The sequence below is a fragment of the Vanessa tameamea genome, chromosome 10 (genome assembly GCF_037043105.1).
Source record: "Vanessa tameamea isolate UH-Manoa-2023 chromosome 10, ilVanTame1 primary haplotype, whole genome shotgun sequence".
NCBI classification, from domain to species: domain Eukaryota; kingdom Metazoa; phylum Arthropoda; class Insecta; order Lepidoptera; family Nymphalidae; genus Vanessa; species Vanessa tameamea.
The window spans coordinates 3,811,329-3,828,517 of NC_087318.1; the positions used below are offsets into that span (position 1 = coordinate 3,811,329).

Genomic DNA, 17,189 nt, shown 5'->3' on the forward strand with positions numbered 1-17,189 from the left:
CTTTATACGTCTCGTATCAAGTCAGTCCAAACATTTTTAGATATAGAGATAAAGTTGACAAGTTATGTTCTATTTACGGCTTCCAAATGTATGTGTACATGTTTGGATTTTACGATTCGAGTAAAACAATTTGTATTCGCCTCCTGTAGTGGTTGTAAAACTTGAGTGTAGGAGACAGTCAGACCGTCTGCATGTCCAGGTGCAATCAGTTACTAAGCAGCTAGAAATGCTTAATCAGGTGCCAGCATACTTTTCTCTTATCATATTACAGATCCGATCCTCGCGACTCCAACAGTATCAAGTTTGACTAGAAACATATTTTGTCTTTGACATACGTCTGCTATATTGAAAAATTTTGAAAGTCTGACCCTGGATTTGAAACCAGAACTTCAGGATCTACGGCATTATAAGCTAGTCGATCCAACGAGGCCGTCTAAAATATAGTCTTGAATATAATTTACATCTAATATAAATCGTATATTTTTATAAGTAATATTTCTGACGATAAATGAAACGAAATTTTTTGTTGTCTTCTGATTATTTGAAAAATGAACCGAAATATATGATGTTACAAAAGTAACAAAGGTGTTTGAAATGAGGTGAAGGTTCACAATAACGAAAATAACAAAAATAAAAACAGACATTATAGCAAATGGACGGCGCCTTCGTACACTTCACGATAAAGAAACTGCCTCGCAAATTGAAACTTTCTCCTTGGCTGTCTCTAGTTTTAAACTGTTCTATCTAAGGATTTATTCTAGAAGTCTTTCGAGATTTATTTTTGTCATACACTTGACGTTTCAGGTCTTATATTGTGCCTGTCTAAAGAGAAAAGATAAATTGATTTAGATCTTTATTTTTTCTTATCTATATTATTTATATCGATGTCACCTCCAATCCTGTTCCAAATAAAACGTTTAATGCTTCGTTTAGTATTTGTTAATTAAATATGCTATTTAGGATTCTTCTAAAAGAATATCTAAATATTCGTATTATTTTTATTCATTTCTATAATTTGTAATTAATATAATAATAAAAATACAATTTTCCAAGTAAAATGTACTTTAGTCATTAAGGTACAATTTTGAATTGTCAAAACGACGAGATTAATAATATTATAAATTAAATTAAATAATTAATAAGCGAAAATAAACAACTGCTTCAAACAAATGTGTTTTGTTAATTAATAAAACTTAAAAAATATTCCTTACTAAGTGTTGAACTTAAATAATTAATCAGAAATTATAAAATAACCAATAAATTAATATTGTTTTAGCAATTTTTCGGTAGAGTTCTGCTATGCTTTTGCATTAAACTTCTTCTAGTCAGCATTGTTTAAAATTTGTATGCATTTTTGTATATATTTATATTAGGAAGGCGGAAAAGCCACCGGGGCATCTAATTGTACATGGTTGCTTGCATTCTTTAAAATTGGCACTGTAGAATATATAAGACTGTTATTACACCGTCAATGCGCCGCCGACTACGTGGATTTGGACCTCCTTTGATGAGAATCAGGACAAGTGCCAAATACGAAATAATAATTTCAAGTAAGAAATGTTTCTTAATTTTGTTTGTATGAATATCGACGGTACAACCTTGAACAAACCCATCTGTCACCGTTTAATCTACTTGTAAAACTTAGCTTGGAGGGTGAATAAACCAAGGTTAATTATAATCACATGGGACATAACTTTATAAATCCCTTGGTTGACAGTTTATTCGTACCAAGTCTATGGGTGACGTCAGAGGACAACATGTGGATTATTTAATCGTTTGCCTCCCAAAAATAATTTAAAAATAGAACACCGTTAGTGATGATGTTCTTCTTCTGACAGATTTTAGGTAAATCGCTATTTCCCATAGCCTTGTCAACTGGCAATGCACTATAATAAAATTTGTTATTTTTCTATACAAATAGTAACAGCCCGGAATCTGTAAATGGAAGTGTGTAAAGCCGTTGGTCCTGCGCCTGAACCCTTTCCGGTCATATCAGATTTGCCGTCACATCCGATTATGAGATTGAGAGAATATAATATTGCACCCGTGTTTGCGGCAACACACTTGTGCACTGTGTTCAAAATATCGTAGATAAGCCAGTAGGAACAACTAGCGTAATGTGCCAGGAGCCAAGTGCGCCAGTCTGACGCCAGCGTGGTCCAGCTTTGTGCATTTCTTGAAGAATTGCGCAATGAGGCCATTATATAATGGGCAGATTATCATGATCAAGTACAAGTATAATATTCATAAAGAACCAATTTGTAAAATACTTTACACTAAAAACGAAGCCGTCACAACTTTGTAAACGATACAGCTTACTGGTATAAGACATACGTTAAATACATTGTACAAGTAAAGTTCTATTGTACGAACAGTCGTCTGGTCTAATGATAACAATTTAAAAGACATTTAATAGCTTTTACTTACGTTTCAATTTTATAAGGAATACAATATTTCTAATTATTGTAGTTAGTTATAGTAATTAACAATCTTGAATAGTTTGAGTCTAGACAAAGCGAGAAAGGTTTGCCGCCAATTGCACACCCGAGAATCTTCCACAATTTCTTCTCTATTTAAATATTTCCTTGCAATTAATTTAATTTAGTTAACAAAGAGAAACGCTTTCGAAACTACTTAGCGAATTTTCACATTGACTGTATCTCTGTGGTTATAGAACTAGCTTCGTCGTATGGGTTGCACACGTCTAATTAACAGCCAAAAGAATTACTTGTATTGTGCAATATTTCAATGAATCAATCAAAAAATGTTCTATTCAAATTGGTTCTAAGATTTTTGTAACTAACGTCATCAGCGAATAGCGTTAGCATCAAACCATTTACAAAAATATACATTTAAAAGCGATTAATAGTGATTAAATTAATTATAATATATTATAAAAGACCTTAGACATTGGAACTGAAAGAAATATTAATCGTTCCAAATATCAACAATACTCCACCAAACTTGGATATTAAGATTGTTGTGAGTGCCTGTTGCTCACTGTTGCCACTTGCTCAGTCATCCTTGACGCTCGAATACATGATCTATGATACCTCTTATTATACCAGACAGGTTGCACAAAGCTTTGTAAGTTTTGTAATATTTTAAAATAAATACTAAATTCATTTAGAGTCGATATGAAAAGTCCCACCTCACAATTAGTAAGACGTAACTCAATCTCAGCCAACTGAAGGCAGTGCGTTGTTCCCGAAGCAAGCATTCGCGAACATTAACATTACTTTTATGACTTTATTTGTTAATTAAATTCTTACCGGATTCTCTACTGTACAACAATTTTAGCTTTGATTTCAAATATTTTGTGGCTTTATTTTGTGGTGGAACATGATTTCAATGGCACAGTGATTAAGACACGACAGTCTTAATCGAAGATTTCAGGTTCATACCTTGGCAAACACCACGGAATTTTTTAGTTCATTCCTAGCTCGGCGGTGAAGAAAAACATGGAGAGGAAATCTGCATGTGTTAGATGAAAAAATCCATGTGCATTCAGCTGTTTGTATTGGATCAGTGACGTCTACCTTCTCCTGGAAAGGAGAACAAGCCTCAGCTTTGCAGCCAAACATTTACAGGCATTTATATAAACATGTATGTATGGAAAAATAATCAATCATAATAACTGTATTGAACTGCCTAAAATTTAATCCCTCATTGAATTCTCACAACAATATTAAAACGAACAAATAAATTAATAAAAATCAACACGAACAAATACCATAATTTAAAGTCAACTACGTTATATACGAACTATATTTATCAACGCAATGGATTCCGACGATCGAATTCGAACAATACAAGCGAATAGTTAAACAAAAGTCCTTAAAATCTGCATAAAATTCAAAAACTCTTTATCATCATTCCACTTCAATCGTAATTCCTGCAAAACAAAGGGGAGCGATTGGGAAGATCAATGGTGGCCGACGGCTCAGCGAGTATTTACGGCTTACTGCGCTGTAAATTCAGCGATATCGCGTATGCCTAGGGGGAACCTGCACTGCCTGTGCCTGGATTCATAATAATGTTTAAACCTAAATCGCTTTGATTATCGTTTGTTCGTGTTGACTCTGCTGATTAAGGTCATTTAAATGAACAGGTATATTCTCATAAGTCTACCACGCTTTGCGAACATTCACGCCCCGTTTCTTTATTTCCCGTCTTTCGAATATTTATTATAAAACAACATTTTTAAAATACGATTATTTTTTACGCTCTTAGTAATTTCGTATGGCCATGTGAATTATACCGCATAAATAAAGTGCCCTGGCTCGCCACGGACAGCGACGACACACTCGCAAACTTGATCTGCATTTTATATATTATTGTTTTCTCATTAAAATATAAAAAAGCGTAAACACTATTAAGATTATTTTCCTAATTTCAAATGTTTACGCAAAATATATAATTTCAATATGCTGCTTATAAAACTGTTTCTGCAATTGAGACAGAAACAGACGGATATTAATATTTACCGATGTTAAGAAAGGCATCAAATTAAAACCTGCAGTCAGATTTTTAGTGTATAGTTTCATGAATAGATCATTAAGTATATATTTTAATAACTTACCGAATGAACAGTTTTGTATCGAGTAAATCATTTTGATACATATTAAAATTTTCTATTAGAGACTCGTAACATCCAGTGTACAATTATCTGCTTAACGTCCAGACAACAATGGTCATTCATTGCATTCCAAAGAAATATTAATTACTTTCTTCTGCAATGAATACCAGCCACATACAATCGGAGCCCTTGTTAATATCACTTTTATTGTCGAGCAATAAACGCCATCGCACTTATTATTTTCCTGTCGTAAAACAACAAAATAATATTGCAACAATCATCTGCGCCCCTCTAATCTCAGCGCGACGTATTCTCAAAATAAAACATTTTATTACGGATTGTAATTCAGCTTTTATACCACATGAGGTTATTTTATTGTCAAATGAAAACGAGACGACGGTAAAATGATGTTTTGACTAATCCAGAGGGAGTAACTCTTGTACTTTGTTGACTATTCCACGATGTTCAAAAATGGCAAGAGATTATGGAATATAAATATTTTACCGTGTAAATTTAAACCATCGTTCATAAATGAATGTATATATATTTTGCGAAGACAACCCAGTAAACAGAATACGCGCTTTGAACATGGAAGATTGCAAGGTCAAATATGTGCAAATGTTTGTGTTCAAAGGTGAAGATGAACATCGAAACCTGATGTATTGGATGAATATCTACTAGATGTGTATCCACCAAACAAATTAGAGCAGCGTGATGGAATAAGATCCAAGCCTTATCCTCAAAAGGACGTCGCTAATCAGAGGGACTAGTATAGGCTGATTAATACATTTCTTATTTTTACAATGACAGCAAATATTGTCTTGGAAACATACTTTTATTGACAATTAAATTTCTAAATTAATAAATAATAAGTGATATTTCTTTTCCTTTTTTTATCTAATATATGTCTAATGTTTATAAAGTCTAAATAGATAATACATGGAGATGTAGGTATAACAATAAAATTCATATTTGGCTTAATTAATTAAAAAAATATGCATATGATCGAATTTGGGAAGCCAACTGCTGTATATCTCTTATATTGAACTGCATACACGTGTGCGAGTACACATACGTAAGTGTGCGCGTAAATACAGGTGCATTTTCACACTAATGTAAACACTGTATTCTTCCTGACTTCAGCTACCAAGAATTTTTGACAGACACAACTTTTATTTATCTGGCTCGCGCCTTGTACCATCGTACTGCGGATCTGCAGCTTCATAATGCGGCTCCTATACCAATGAGGCATCTATGCACTGTATATTTGAAAACTAAGTTAGTAGAGTTAAGCCAGAGACTTCAATTTTTGAATTAACAAAATGAATGATCAATTGAACTTAAAGACATGAACGAATCCAAAATTGAATGAAAGTCAAACATTATTCGCTATAATTAATTAATAGAATATTTTGCTATTTACTTCAACTTTAAATACACCTAAGTATATACAATAATAACTATATGTTCTAATAACTTATAATGTCGTGATTTTAAATCTATAGTCACGAGATATCTCATAAAAGTTTATATCACCCCGTTGGTAAGTAGACGGGGTATGTAAGCATGTTGTATATGATAAAAATAACTTTAAATGTAATTGGATAAATGCCAGTTCAAAACAGTCTTTATTTCAACAGATATAAAGATTTAAATCCAAGATAGGTTTATCTAATTTGGGGAGTAATATTATCTTCTCATTCGAATAGATGAGAAAAAACTGGGGTCCGGCGAGCAAACTTTTTAATTTGTAATTACAGGGCAGCGTCCAAGCTTTAAGCATCATTAACTTTCCTCCTAAATGTCTACGTTGTATGGGTTCCGTACATACTTTTCCAACATGAAAACATTTTATTGTCCGTAGCCAAATTACTTTGGATTGGTGAAAAGAGATAAAGCGTATTTGCATAATTAGTTTATTTTTATTTGTTGTTTGAATAAAAAATAGAATTACATTTTTAACATTTATACGCACTTTTTAAGCATACCAAAAATTAAAATATATGAAACACACTATTTTCTAAATGTATATAAATGTAATTACAAAATATTTTAATAAACTTTTTATACGACATTTTATACCATTCTCTGACCAACCACGAGGTATCAAAGTCAAATTCAAAAATCTTTATTCAATATAGAAGTGTTACACTTGCTTATTGACAGTCAAAAATCTAGCACCGGTTCGGAAATTAACACCTCGGACCTGAGAAGAACCGGCAATAGAAATTCAGCGGGATATTTTTTTTTAAATGACATTTTTTACAATTATTGTTTTCATACAATTACTTATTGTTATTGCATGAGAACTTATAATAATATATTTTTATTATTATCAACTAGCGATCCACCCCGGCTTCGCACGGGTCCAATGTTGATACTAAGTATACTACAGAATGTCTTAGAACGTTTACAGTTTTTCAGTCATTAGACAATACAAACTGCTATTTCCCTGCATTTGAAATCTGTAATATCTTCGAAAATATTCAATTAAATTACATGCTGTAAAGGGTCATATTAAATGCATAATGTAATTGAGGATTAATGCTGTATTGCTAAAAATCGCATCGTATCGTAAATTGTGCATGTATTACACTTATAAACCTTCTTCTAGAATCAATCTATCTATTAAAAAAACGCATCAAAATCCGTTGTGTAATTTTAAAAATTTAAGCATACATAGGTACCGACAGCGGTAAGCGACTTTGCTTTATACTATGTTATGAAGTACATAAATGTCTAGTAGATTATACTTTCTAACATATGTACAACAGGAATACATACATACTCGTGGTACTAACATACGTATGCTTACTGAATAGACAGCATAAGATTTTAATCAAATCTCTAGACTGCGAGACTGTCAAGGTTCCTGCAATATCCTTTGTGTGGCTTCTGACTACTTCGCACAAAATACGAAGCGAAAAAATAAAGTTACTTAAAATTTTCACTAAGAAATAATGGCACACTCTTACGTGATATTAAAATAGGATAAACAGGAGTATATTATGAGAGCTTCACACGCTGCACAGGATAATTACATGCTTATATATTGTTTATTTAATCTGTGCCTTTTACTTGCGCTCGTTATTGAGTACGAACGTGTGTAAGTCACATAATTTTTCACACGATACAATAAAGATCTGAAGAGATAATTCCATTTGAATAACATTTATTTTTCAAATCATATTTACATTATTTTATTATTCGGAATTAAAATAAAATTCTTGAAACTAAATACCATATTTTCTTTGTTTATTAATTGTTGCCATTGGATACGTCTTTTGTTTTGCATATTAGATAATTCATAATTAATACATCACATAAATACTTACTTTTTTCATAAACATACGTTCTAATACAAACTCATCATCAAAATTCATACACAAACATCAATATTTGTCACCCGTACCGGCTTCACACTGTTACTGCTACAAGTAAATAGAATTGTAGAAGAGCAGCGCCATTATATTCATAGCTCTTTCTCAATATAAACCAAAAGTGCAACCACGAATCCAGATTTTTCCGAATAAATCGACAAACATGAGCATAAAACAGTACATGTATTCGTGAAAACAGAATTTAAAATCTCCATAGTACGACAATTACTTAAATTTAACCGTAAACTAACAAGGAAACTCAAAACAGCAATCTATGGAAAAATAAATAAAAATATGTATAATAAAATAGGTATGGAGTTATTAATTGAATGCCGCCCGTAGTAAATATTTATTTAATCACAATGTTTAACTCCGAAACTCAGCCTCGGATTTCAAAGTGCGTCGTTAGCAGATCTCTACTTGACAATTTTATTACGATCTGCCGGCGTATTATTGGAACTCCTCGAGAGCACTTCGCACCTCCCTTATACTAGTTATCACATATTTTTGATGCGTGCGGCTTTTTTGTCCACTCACGGTACGTCTTTTTCGTTTTCTATTGATCATAAGCATTTTCTCTTTTCATCTTCGAGGAAACGAAATGTTATCTATAAATCTATCTCGTTATTTGACAATAACATAACAAAAGATTCTATTTGTATTTTTATTTAAAAAGCATTCGTTCGATTTAGTTAAAATTTTATAAAATTGATGTTTACATTTATGTATTAGTAAAGGTTTTTGACATAGCACCATCGAGACGCGTGAGTCGTTTCGGACATGAGGAGCAGGAAAGGAAAGGTTACGTTGATTAATTAAATAAATTACGTAAAACCTTTAATGTTAAATATTCAGTACTTGAAATATAATATTAGACAAAGAACGAGATCTTGTTCGCATATTTATTAATCTTTACGTGATTAAGTAATCTTATTAATCCGTTTTTAATGAGTAGATAAAATTTTAGACATCGATATATTCGAATAGTCCCTTGTCAACCTTTAGCTGCGTTACCTTCCCCAATTTATCAAAGGCCAACCTTTTCGAGTGTCCGCTTAGATTTCCTTTCGCCTTTTTCGAGAGCTGTCCACGACATGGTTTTTCAATTTGGAAAATAGTGTTCACTAATTCGTGTTTGGGTGACATACTACAGACCGAATAATAAATGGAATATTAGAGTATCATCGAACAGGACGAAGAAATTAACATCTAAACTACAAAAAATTAAGGGCATTGACACGTTTATTAAATAATTTAATGGCGTAAATTTTCATGAACATAACTTTTTTTCGTTTCGCGATAATTATTTTATTGAGACCAAAGTAATATATAAAAATATTTATAATTTATTTAAACTTGACAACTTACCTTACAAATAGATATTCCGCATAAAATGAACAAAAGCCATCAAAGCCGAAATAATTTTCTCGGCTCAAATAACCCTTCTTCGTAAATTAAAGCATATCCTTTATGTTGACGACTCGACAGACGTCAGCGGCATTGTTTCCTTGTCCTCACAATGACTAACTTCAAATTGTTCACATTTCAACAACGATATAAATTCTCCCTTATGATTTGTTTCATAATATAAATATATATTTTATCTATTGACACTAAAAAACATTTAAAATGTTCGAATTTTGAATATTATTTGAACAAGGTTATAACATAAATTAAAAAAGCTTGGAATTAGTAATTTTTTTGTTTGTCAGTCCCGACTTTGTCCGGGTTAAAAAATAATTTTATTTACTTCTGATCACCTGGTCCAATGTAAACAATTTTAGGATTAGTTCGGTTACATACACACGTAAAGAAGATTTATACACATAAAGATGATTGATGAAATGTATAACTATTGAGTTTCTTGTCGGTTCTTTTGAGAATATACTTTGAATTTATATAATATATGTCAGTGAAAAGTGCTACAGGCAGAGCATATTTGTGTCTCGTTGGCTTAGTGTCTAGTATGAGGCCGCAGATCTCAAGGACCTGGGTTCAAACCCCGAATCTAGCCCTGTGTGCCTCGGACAGCACGTAAAACCGAATTTGCCGGGCCATCGAATTATGAAAGTGAGGGATTAGAGAGTGGCCCTGTGTTTACGCATACACTTGTGTACAGCATAGCTGGTCTCTTTTGAGAATGTCCGCCTGGCCCGAAATCGCGTAAATACATACATAATATCTATATTTCATATTGAAATTTATCTTGTTTGAAATGAGCGTCAAAAGTGTTACATACGCGTGTATTATATTAACTAATTATTATTATGAATAATATTCATGAAATAAAAAAAAGTATTTATTGAAAAAATATACTTTTATTTTTATTTATTTTAGGAACGCAGAAGTGCAAAATTATATTTGCCCATAAACGCTGTCATTTCAAGAAGTACAAACGACTTGCAGTGTCAATACACCAATCAGGGTATCTAAAATATTATACTGTCATGTCTGTAATTATACTGAGTCACCCTTTAAATCAGAACACTACAAAAGAATGTACTACAATTTGTCACCACAATAAATCTTACCACCAATTGTCTGCATAAAAGCCCTACCACAGGTAAATAATATTTATTTTTGACGTAAATCATTCAAAACAAAGACAGACATATAAATACTCTTTTGTTAACTTCTATTATTCAGTGAACACGATAAATAATGTAGTTTTAATATATTTTACACTGTAATAAAAGTTTATATTTGACGTTAAAAAGAATTTTTTTCGTAATAAAAGAGAATTTTGAGAAGTCAATCTAAACTTAAAACGTGACTAATTATTTTTTCAATACAAATTCACATAAATCGTCCTCGAAATATAAACGGTTATTTGAATAATATTGTAATTTGAAAACGTCGGGCGTCACTTCATTTGCATAAAACTGATTGTGACCTCAGAAACTAAGAGTTTTCACGTATGCTTTTTCAAACTTTGTGAAAGTTAATGTCATATTTATTGCGAAAATTTCAAGTTTAATCTTTTTATTAAAATAAATTTGATACTTTATTAAAATAATAAATTCTGAAGTATATTCTTTTGAGTTTTATAGGATACACCTAAGGAATATTACTATAGTATTTAAATAGGTTGTTATAGTACTTTACTATTTAATATAAAACATAGTTATATAGTCTATATAATTATATAATTCACTGTATTAGTTATGTATAAGTTAGTTAGTTAATGTATATAATAAGTATGTTTTAATTGCTATTTAGTTTTAGGAATGTTAAGCTTAAAGTAAAATGTAATTATTCTTTCGAAGCAAATGTCACACATATCTGTGAGAAAATGAAAATAAAATAGAAAAACAAATTATTTCGGTATCCGAATTAAAATTTGCCTTATGTACCGTTTATTTGGATCAATAAATATTTTCATAATTTAAAATAGTATATAGTATAATGTGTAAAAAGTAAACTTTTTTATATCTTAACCTCACATGACTTTAACAAGAGTACCCGACAAGAATATATATATATATATATATATATTATTAAAATTTACTTGAATTAACTGTTGCATAAATTCTCTGTAACAAAAACTCTTCTTTATATATTTGAAAATACGTTGCGAGATCGTACCAATTACTATTTAAATGATAGCAACATATTATTTAACACAATTGCAGTGTAAAACTGTCAGTAATCACCTATAAAAAATATTTTCGTTCGCCGTACGTTGCAACGTGTTATTCGTTTCCGAGACGAGTAAACTAGTTATAGCCGGTTTTGTTTTACTGTTTTATTTGTCAGACACTACGCAGCAACATAATGAGACATGAAGGCTATGATTAAGTTAGATTGAAATGTTTACAATTATTTGTTTTTTTTTTGTCTCTGAAAAGTAGGATCGAAAAACGAAACAACAAAAAATATTTAAAACAAAACTTTGTTGAGTCTATATTCTAACTACGTCGTATATGTATGTATTGTATTTCTGATAATTTAATATATTATTGAATTAACGGAAAGATTAATTTATAAATTAAAAATCTAAAGTTACTTTACCACCCAATTCTCATTGTCGTTCCGACTTATTTTACGTACTCCACCCCCCTCTACTGATTTATATTCTGTACACTTTAAGAACTACAACCGTGGAAGGAAGATCACACTGTACGAACTAGAAATCTCTTTCTCTGGAAAGAAATAAGCTGATATAACAATATATTTCCCCATCTTAGTTTATAAATTAATATTTGTATGTTCTGTGTAATATATATATTTAGGTAAAGTATTTATGTATGTACGTATAATATATTATACAAATGAGTATAAATTTTACTTTAATTGTAGAATTATTGTTATTTCGATCTTCTAATATTGTACGTTAAACGTGTAAATTATCAGTACATATAATATTCCTCCTATTTGGGTGTACTGGAACAAATCTTCAAGGAATAAACATGTATTTTATGCTAAGTTCTCTTCGACATGTTTAGTATATTTATTTATTTTTATTTTACGTATAATAAAGTGACCCATTAAAAAAAACACGCCTAATGTAATAAAATCTTGTAAAAATTAAGTCAATTACTAACTGAACTCGTGACTTTACCTGAGCGAAATACATAAATTTTAATAGTATATAAACATTCATTGCCATTTTATCTCCTCGATAGGTGAAATAAAAATAAGTAGCCTATGTCCTTTCCCGATACTCAAACTATCAACATCTAAAATTTCATCTAAATCGGTTCAGCGGTTTAAGCGTGAAGAGTTAACAGACCAGTTACTATGGCATTTATACTATTACATAACATAACATACATAAACAGCCTGTAAATTTCCCACTGCTGGGCTAAGGCCTCCTCTCCCTTTGAGGAGAAGGTATGGAGCATATTCCACCACGCTGCTCCAATGCGGGTTGGTGGAATACACATGTGGCAGAATTTCGTTGAAATTAGACACATGCAGGTTTCCTCACGATGTTTTCCTTCACCGCCGAGCACGAGATGAATTATAAACACAAATTAAGCACATGAAAATTCAGTGGTGCCTGCCTGGGTTTGAACCCGAAATCATCGGTTAAGATGCACGCGTTCTAACCACTGGGCCATCTCGTCTATACATTTATACTATTATTAGTTCTATATTTAAATTTGTAACGGTATTATTAAAATTGCATTTATTACTGATTTAAAAATAAAAAAATATATTCAAATTGTCATTTATTACAGAACACACTCTTAACATAATGAAAACTCGTGGCATACAAATATTATCCTTTCGTTTTCTCTGTTATGCCCACGGATATGATATGGCAAGACAGTTGGGTTTCTGTTAAGTCTAAGATAGATAATTGTATCTCATAGTCACCAACGAACTCATGACGTAGAACGTCCTTCGCAAAATCAAGTGACATAGCCATATTCTCGATAGGATACTCGGCCTGAAAAGTAATTTATATATTAAATACAAATGTAAAAATCAATTAATTTATAAAGATGCAAGACGAGGGATGTTGTAAGTTTAATGTGTGTGTGGCATCGTAACTTCTAAACGGATAAACCGATAAGTATTAAGTTTTTCTTCATCTGACCCAGACCTGATGCTGCAGCATCATCTAGAATCTGCGGGATACTCAATTCCTCAGAAACTTACAGCAGAGGTAGCGTGTGTCTATATTATACTTGAGAAGTCGTCTATATTGTACCAGTTACGGGTGGGACTTTTTTAAATTTATAATTTAAGATTTAAATAATATTCAAGTTTAATTAAAAATAATACTTTAACATTTTTCATTTAAAATTAAACGAAGTAATCAAAACACCCAGATCAATTATTATTAATCACGAAACAACTATTTTTTATTACAAATATTTCATTAAATTTGAGGGAACTTTTGTCTCCAATCCTTTTATTGATATTTATTGTGCAATAGATCTTATTCTAAAATTTAATAAAATATGATTCACAATGATTGAATGATTCACATGTTACCCTTCTTTACAAGAAAGTATTTTATGTAACCCACCAAATATTTACGTTTTTTATGGTTTATCATAGTTACCGTTTTTATAGGACATTCCGTAGCCTTAAGACCTTGTATTAATGGCCACCAAGGCGTGTCCTTTTTTTTTAAACTTCCACAAAGATTCCCTGCTACTGTATACATAAATTCTTTGGCCAAATCCGTTTCCTTCCATACTTTTAAATCGATCTATAAATAAAACAAAAGATTACTTTATTCACAAATTCTCATCTCTATATACTCGTATAAAATTCCAGCGTGTGCGAGTACGTGATACTTCTTCCGTCTCAGCTCGACCAATTTTAATAAAATATTATTTTGTGCTTTTGGTCACCTAGGTATAACTTAGATGTAATTTAACCAGTAGAGTGCACTGTTATGGAATACCACATTATTTTTTAATTTTCAGTTATATATATTTTTTTTAATTTTGTAAATCTCACGTAAAAAAATAAAATCCTTCCTGTTTTTCTGCCAAGTCCTATTTGATATATTTGATGTGTCATCTAATTGTAAGTAGTATAAGTTAAAATATGTTTACGTTTTCGCTGAAGAAATTGTATTATTAAATTTCAATAATTCTTATCGCATACCGAATACTCATCAGTTATATCGGCTAAAAGGTCTACCCTTCCAGAGAGACCTAGACTGTCTTCTCCATCTGACTCCCCATTTGTAATTCCAACTGTTAAGGAATTACATTTGAAAAAATCATTTTGGAAGCCATCACAGTCCTTTACTTCGTCATTGAAATTCGCAACGTAGTAAACCTATAATTAGACATTAATTTAGTAAATTAGTGATTAAGTAAAATTTGGCTAAAATCGGTGAGGAGGACCTTCACCGATTTTGACCACACAACCTTACAATAAAAATAAGTCACAAAGATTAAAATTATAATACAAAGTGAAAGCAATAATTCTTATTAATGTAGCAAAGTATTGTATTAAGTTTCGATTTAAATTTAATATTTTAATTGGTCTCTTGTATGCAGTACTGGAGACATAGCTGATAATTTTAATTAGCTATAAAAAACAAATGACAGTTATTTGTTTTAATTTAATGTTTTCATTTAAAAGTATTGCATTCTCTCGCTTACCAAATAAAATTAAGAAACTGAAATGAAACTTGCTGGTCTTTCTAAATTAAGTATATATTTGTAAATACTCACATCATCTGACTGAACTATATTATTTTGTACAAATAACATAAATAATAACGATTCAATAATCAGCTGTATATTATTCATCGTCCCTTGTTAAAACCTTATCGTATTCAAATAGAACCGAACACTGTGTAGAAGATTTTATATGTTGAACGATAAAAATCAATATAATTACAAAAATAATAAACTTTAATGATAAAATCATTATTAATATCGGATAATAAAACTTTGCGTGTCCATCCTCATATTAAACGTAAATAAGCAACGAACATGATATTTTGTCATGTAAAGTATTTATCAATGTTAATATCAAGACCGCATGATATAGTTAGATATAAAAACAGTTCAGTTGATACTTTGTAACAGTTTCTGATAAACATGTGTTCTGCTTGCGAAAAAAAATCCAGGGTATTTGTAATTTATCAAACATATCATGATCATATTTATAAATGTTGTGGTATTTCCACATAATGGATTAGTTAGTCAGGGGATTAACGGAGAGATATGTAGGAGATACATATGTTCAAATGATATAAATCACAGGTATGGTATGACGATGATGATGGTGCTCCTTTTTTGCCCACGGTGGCCCACGTTCTCAACAAAGTCTTGCCAACTACGGTGGACATGTTATAGTCCCCAAATATGTATACAATCACAAGTGCACTCGCAAATCCATCGTAGTACAACGGAACGTCAATCCAACACGACCTTAGAGAGATCTACAAACCAACAGCTTAACTTGCATTCCGAGGCCCAGGAGTATTTCTGATTTCTGAGCACCGTCACGCTGGGCTACCGTTGAATTTATCAACAAAAAAATGAAAAGACTGAAACGTTTCTAATCTTTAGTATCTATAGACATAAAAGATGGACCAACGGGACTGTTAAAGATGTACCAACGGGACTGTTAAAGATGTACCAACGGGACTGTTAATACCAGAAGAATACCATAATATGACACACAAATACACTTAGCATAAATCGATTACAATTTAAATTTTGGTTTAAAATGCAACATAATAATTTGGCCATTAATATCGCTGACTTACCTAGATCACCTAACAAAGGTTAATCACAATTGGATTAATATTTAAAAGGCATAGAGGACGAAAATACAAAAAAAAACATATTCATTTATAAAAAATATATAGACACATCCTTTGTTAGGGATAAAGTAAACAAAACATAATATTACTTTTCAAATTAGTCGAACAGATATTTCGCTGTAAGTGCGCGATATTCTTCTCATGAAGTAAACAAATGGGGCGCGCGTAGAGAGTATATCACTTCCGATATAGTAGTTTTATGTAAATGCCGCCTACTTTTAAACTGCCGTAATTTTTAGATTCCGATTGGGAACTCCAAAACCTCCCCTTTTCGTATTTGTTATCTGTACGAAATGAATGAATGTATTCGCAGTTTTGATTTAATGCCGGCATCTCGTACTTTGTTACATTGAAATTTTTGTCGAAATTATTACCGTTGTATAAATTCGATTACATATTTAATATTTATGTATGAGCAATGTGAAATAAATGATAATTTAATCGTTCTTATACATAATAGCTGTGGAGTGTGTTTGTAATAGCACACGTACCTAAATCTAATCGAACATCGGGAGCTCGGGAGTAAGCACCTCCAAATTTTTGATGCGTTTATTAATGTTATTATATTATCGTCGGCGGTGAAGGAAAACATTGTGCGGAAACCTGTATGAGACGAATGTAAATATGTATGTATATCTTACGTATGTGTATTGATAATAATCTCGGACAGCGTGGTGGAATAAACTCAAATCTTCTTAAGAGAGAAGGCTTATACCCAACAATGGCGTGTGACTACTACCTTTATAAACTTAAAAAGTATCAACATTTTGTTAGTTGTTAAACATGTTGCTGTTAGTACGTTTTAATATAAATGTTGTGAAGAAATACATAATTCATGACTAAATGATATGAGGTGGGTACCTCCACCAAAAATGGAACACCGAAATTCCATTCTATCAAGGATTAATAAAACCTAAAGGGACTGATGGTAAATAAAATTTAAGGTTTCCATGCCCGTATAACTTTAAAGGGCAAATGA

At 31.3% G+C, this 17,189-nt stretch overlaps 1 protein-coding gene across 1 annotated transcript; it reads right to left on the reverse strand.

The window, feature by feature from the left end:
- Positions 1–13,116: 13,116 nt before the first annotated feature.
- LOC113404354 (uncharacterized) lies at positions 13,117–15,249 on the reverse strand. Its single transcript, XM_026645225.2, has 4 exons — positions 15,108–15,249; positions 14,530–14,706; positions 13,976–14,125; positions 13,117–13,354 (listed from the first exon to the last, which is right to left on the reverse strand). Exons 1-4 carry the CDS (start codon positions 15,183–15,185, stop codon positions 13,184–13,186), a joined length of 576 nt encoding a protein of 191 aa, XP_026501010.2. The 5' UTR covers positions 15,186–15,249; the 3' UTR covers positions 13,117–13,183.
- Between the last annotated feature and the right edge of the window lie 1,940 nt (positions 15,250–17,189).

What these genes read in the sequence shown, in the direction of transcription:
- LOC113404354 (XM_026645225.2), bottom strand. Translation starts at nt 15,185, where the DNA reads ATGAATAATATACAGCTGATTATTGAATCGTTATTATTTATGTTATTT. An exon ending in ATATAGTTCAGTCAGATGAT is followed by an intron (nt 14,707 to 15,107) that starts GTGAGTATTTAC and finishes GTCTAATTATAG; the next exon opens with GTTTACTACGTTGCGAATTT. An exon ending in CGGAATGTCCTATAAAAACG is followed by an intron (nt 13,355 to 13,975) that starts GTAACTATGATA and finishes ATTACTTTTCAG; the next exon opens with GCCGAGTATCCTATCGAGAA.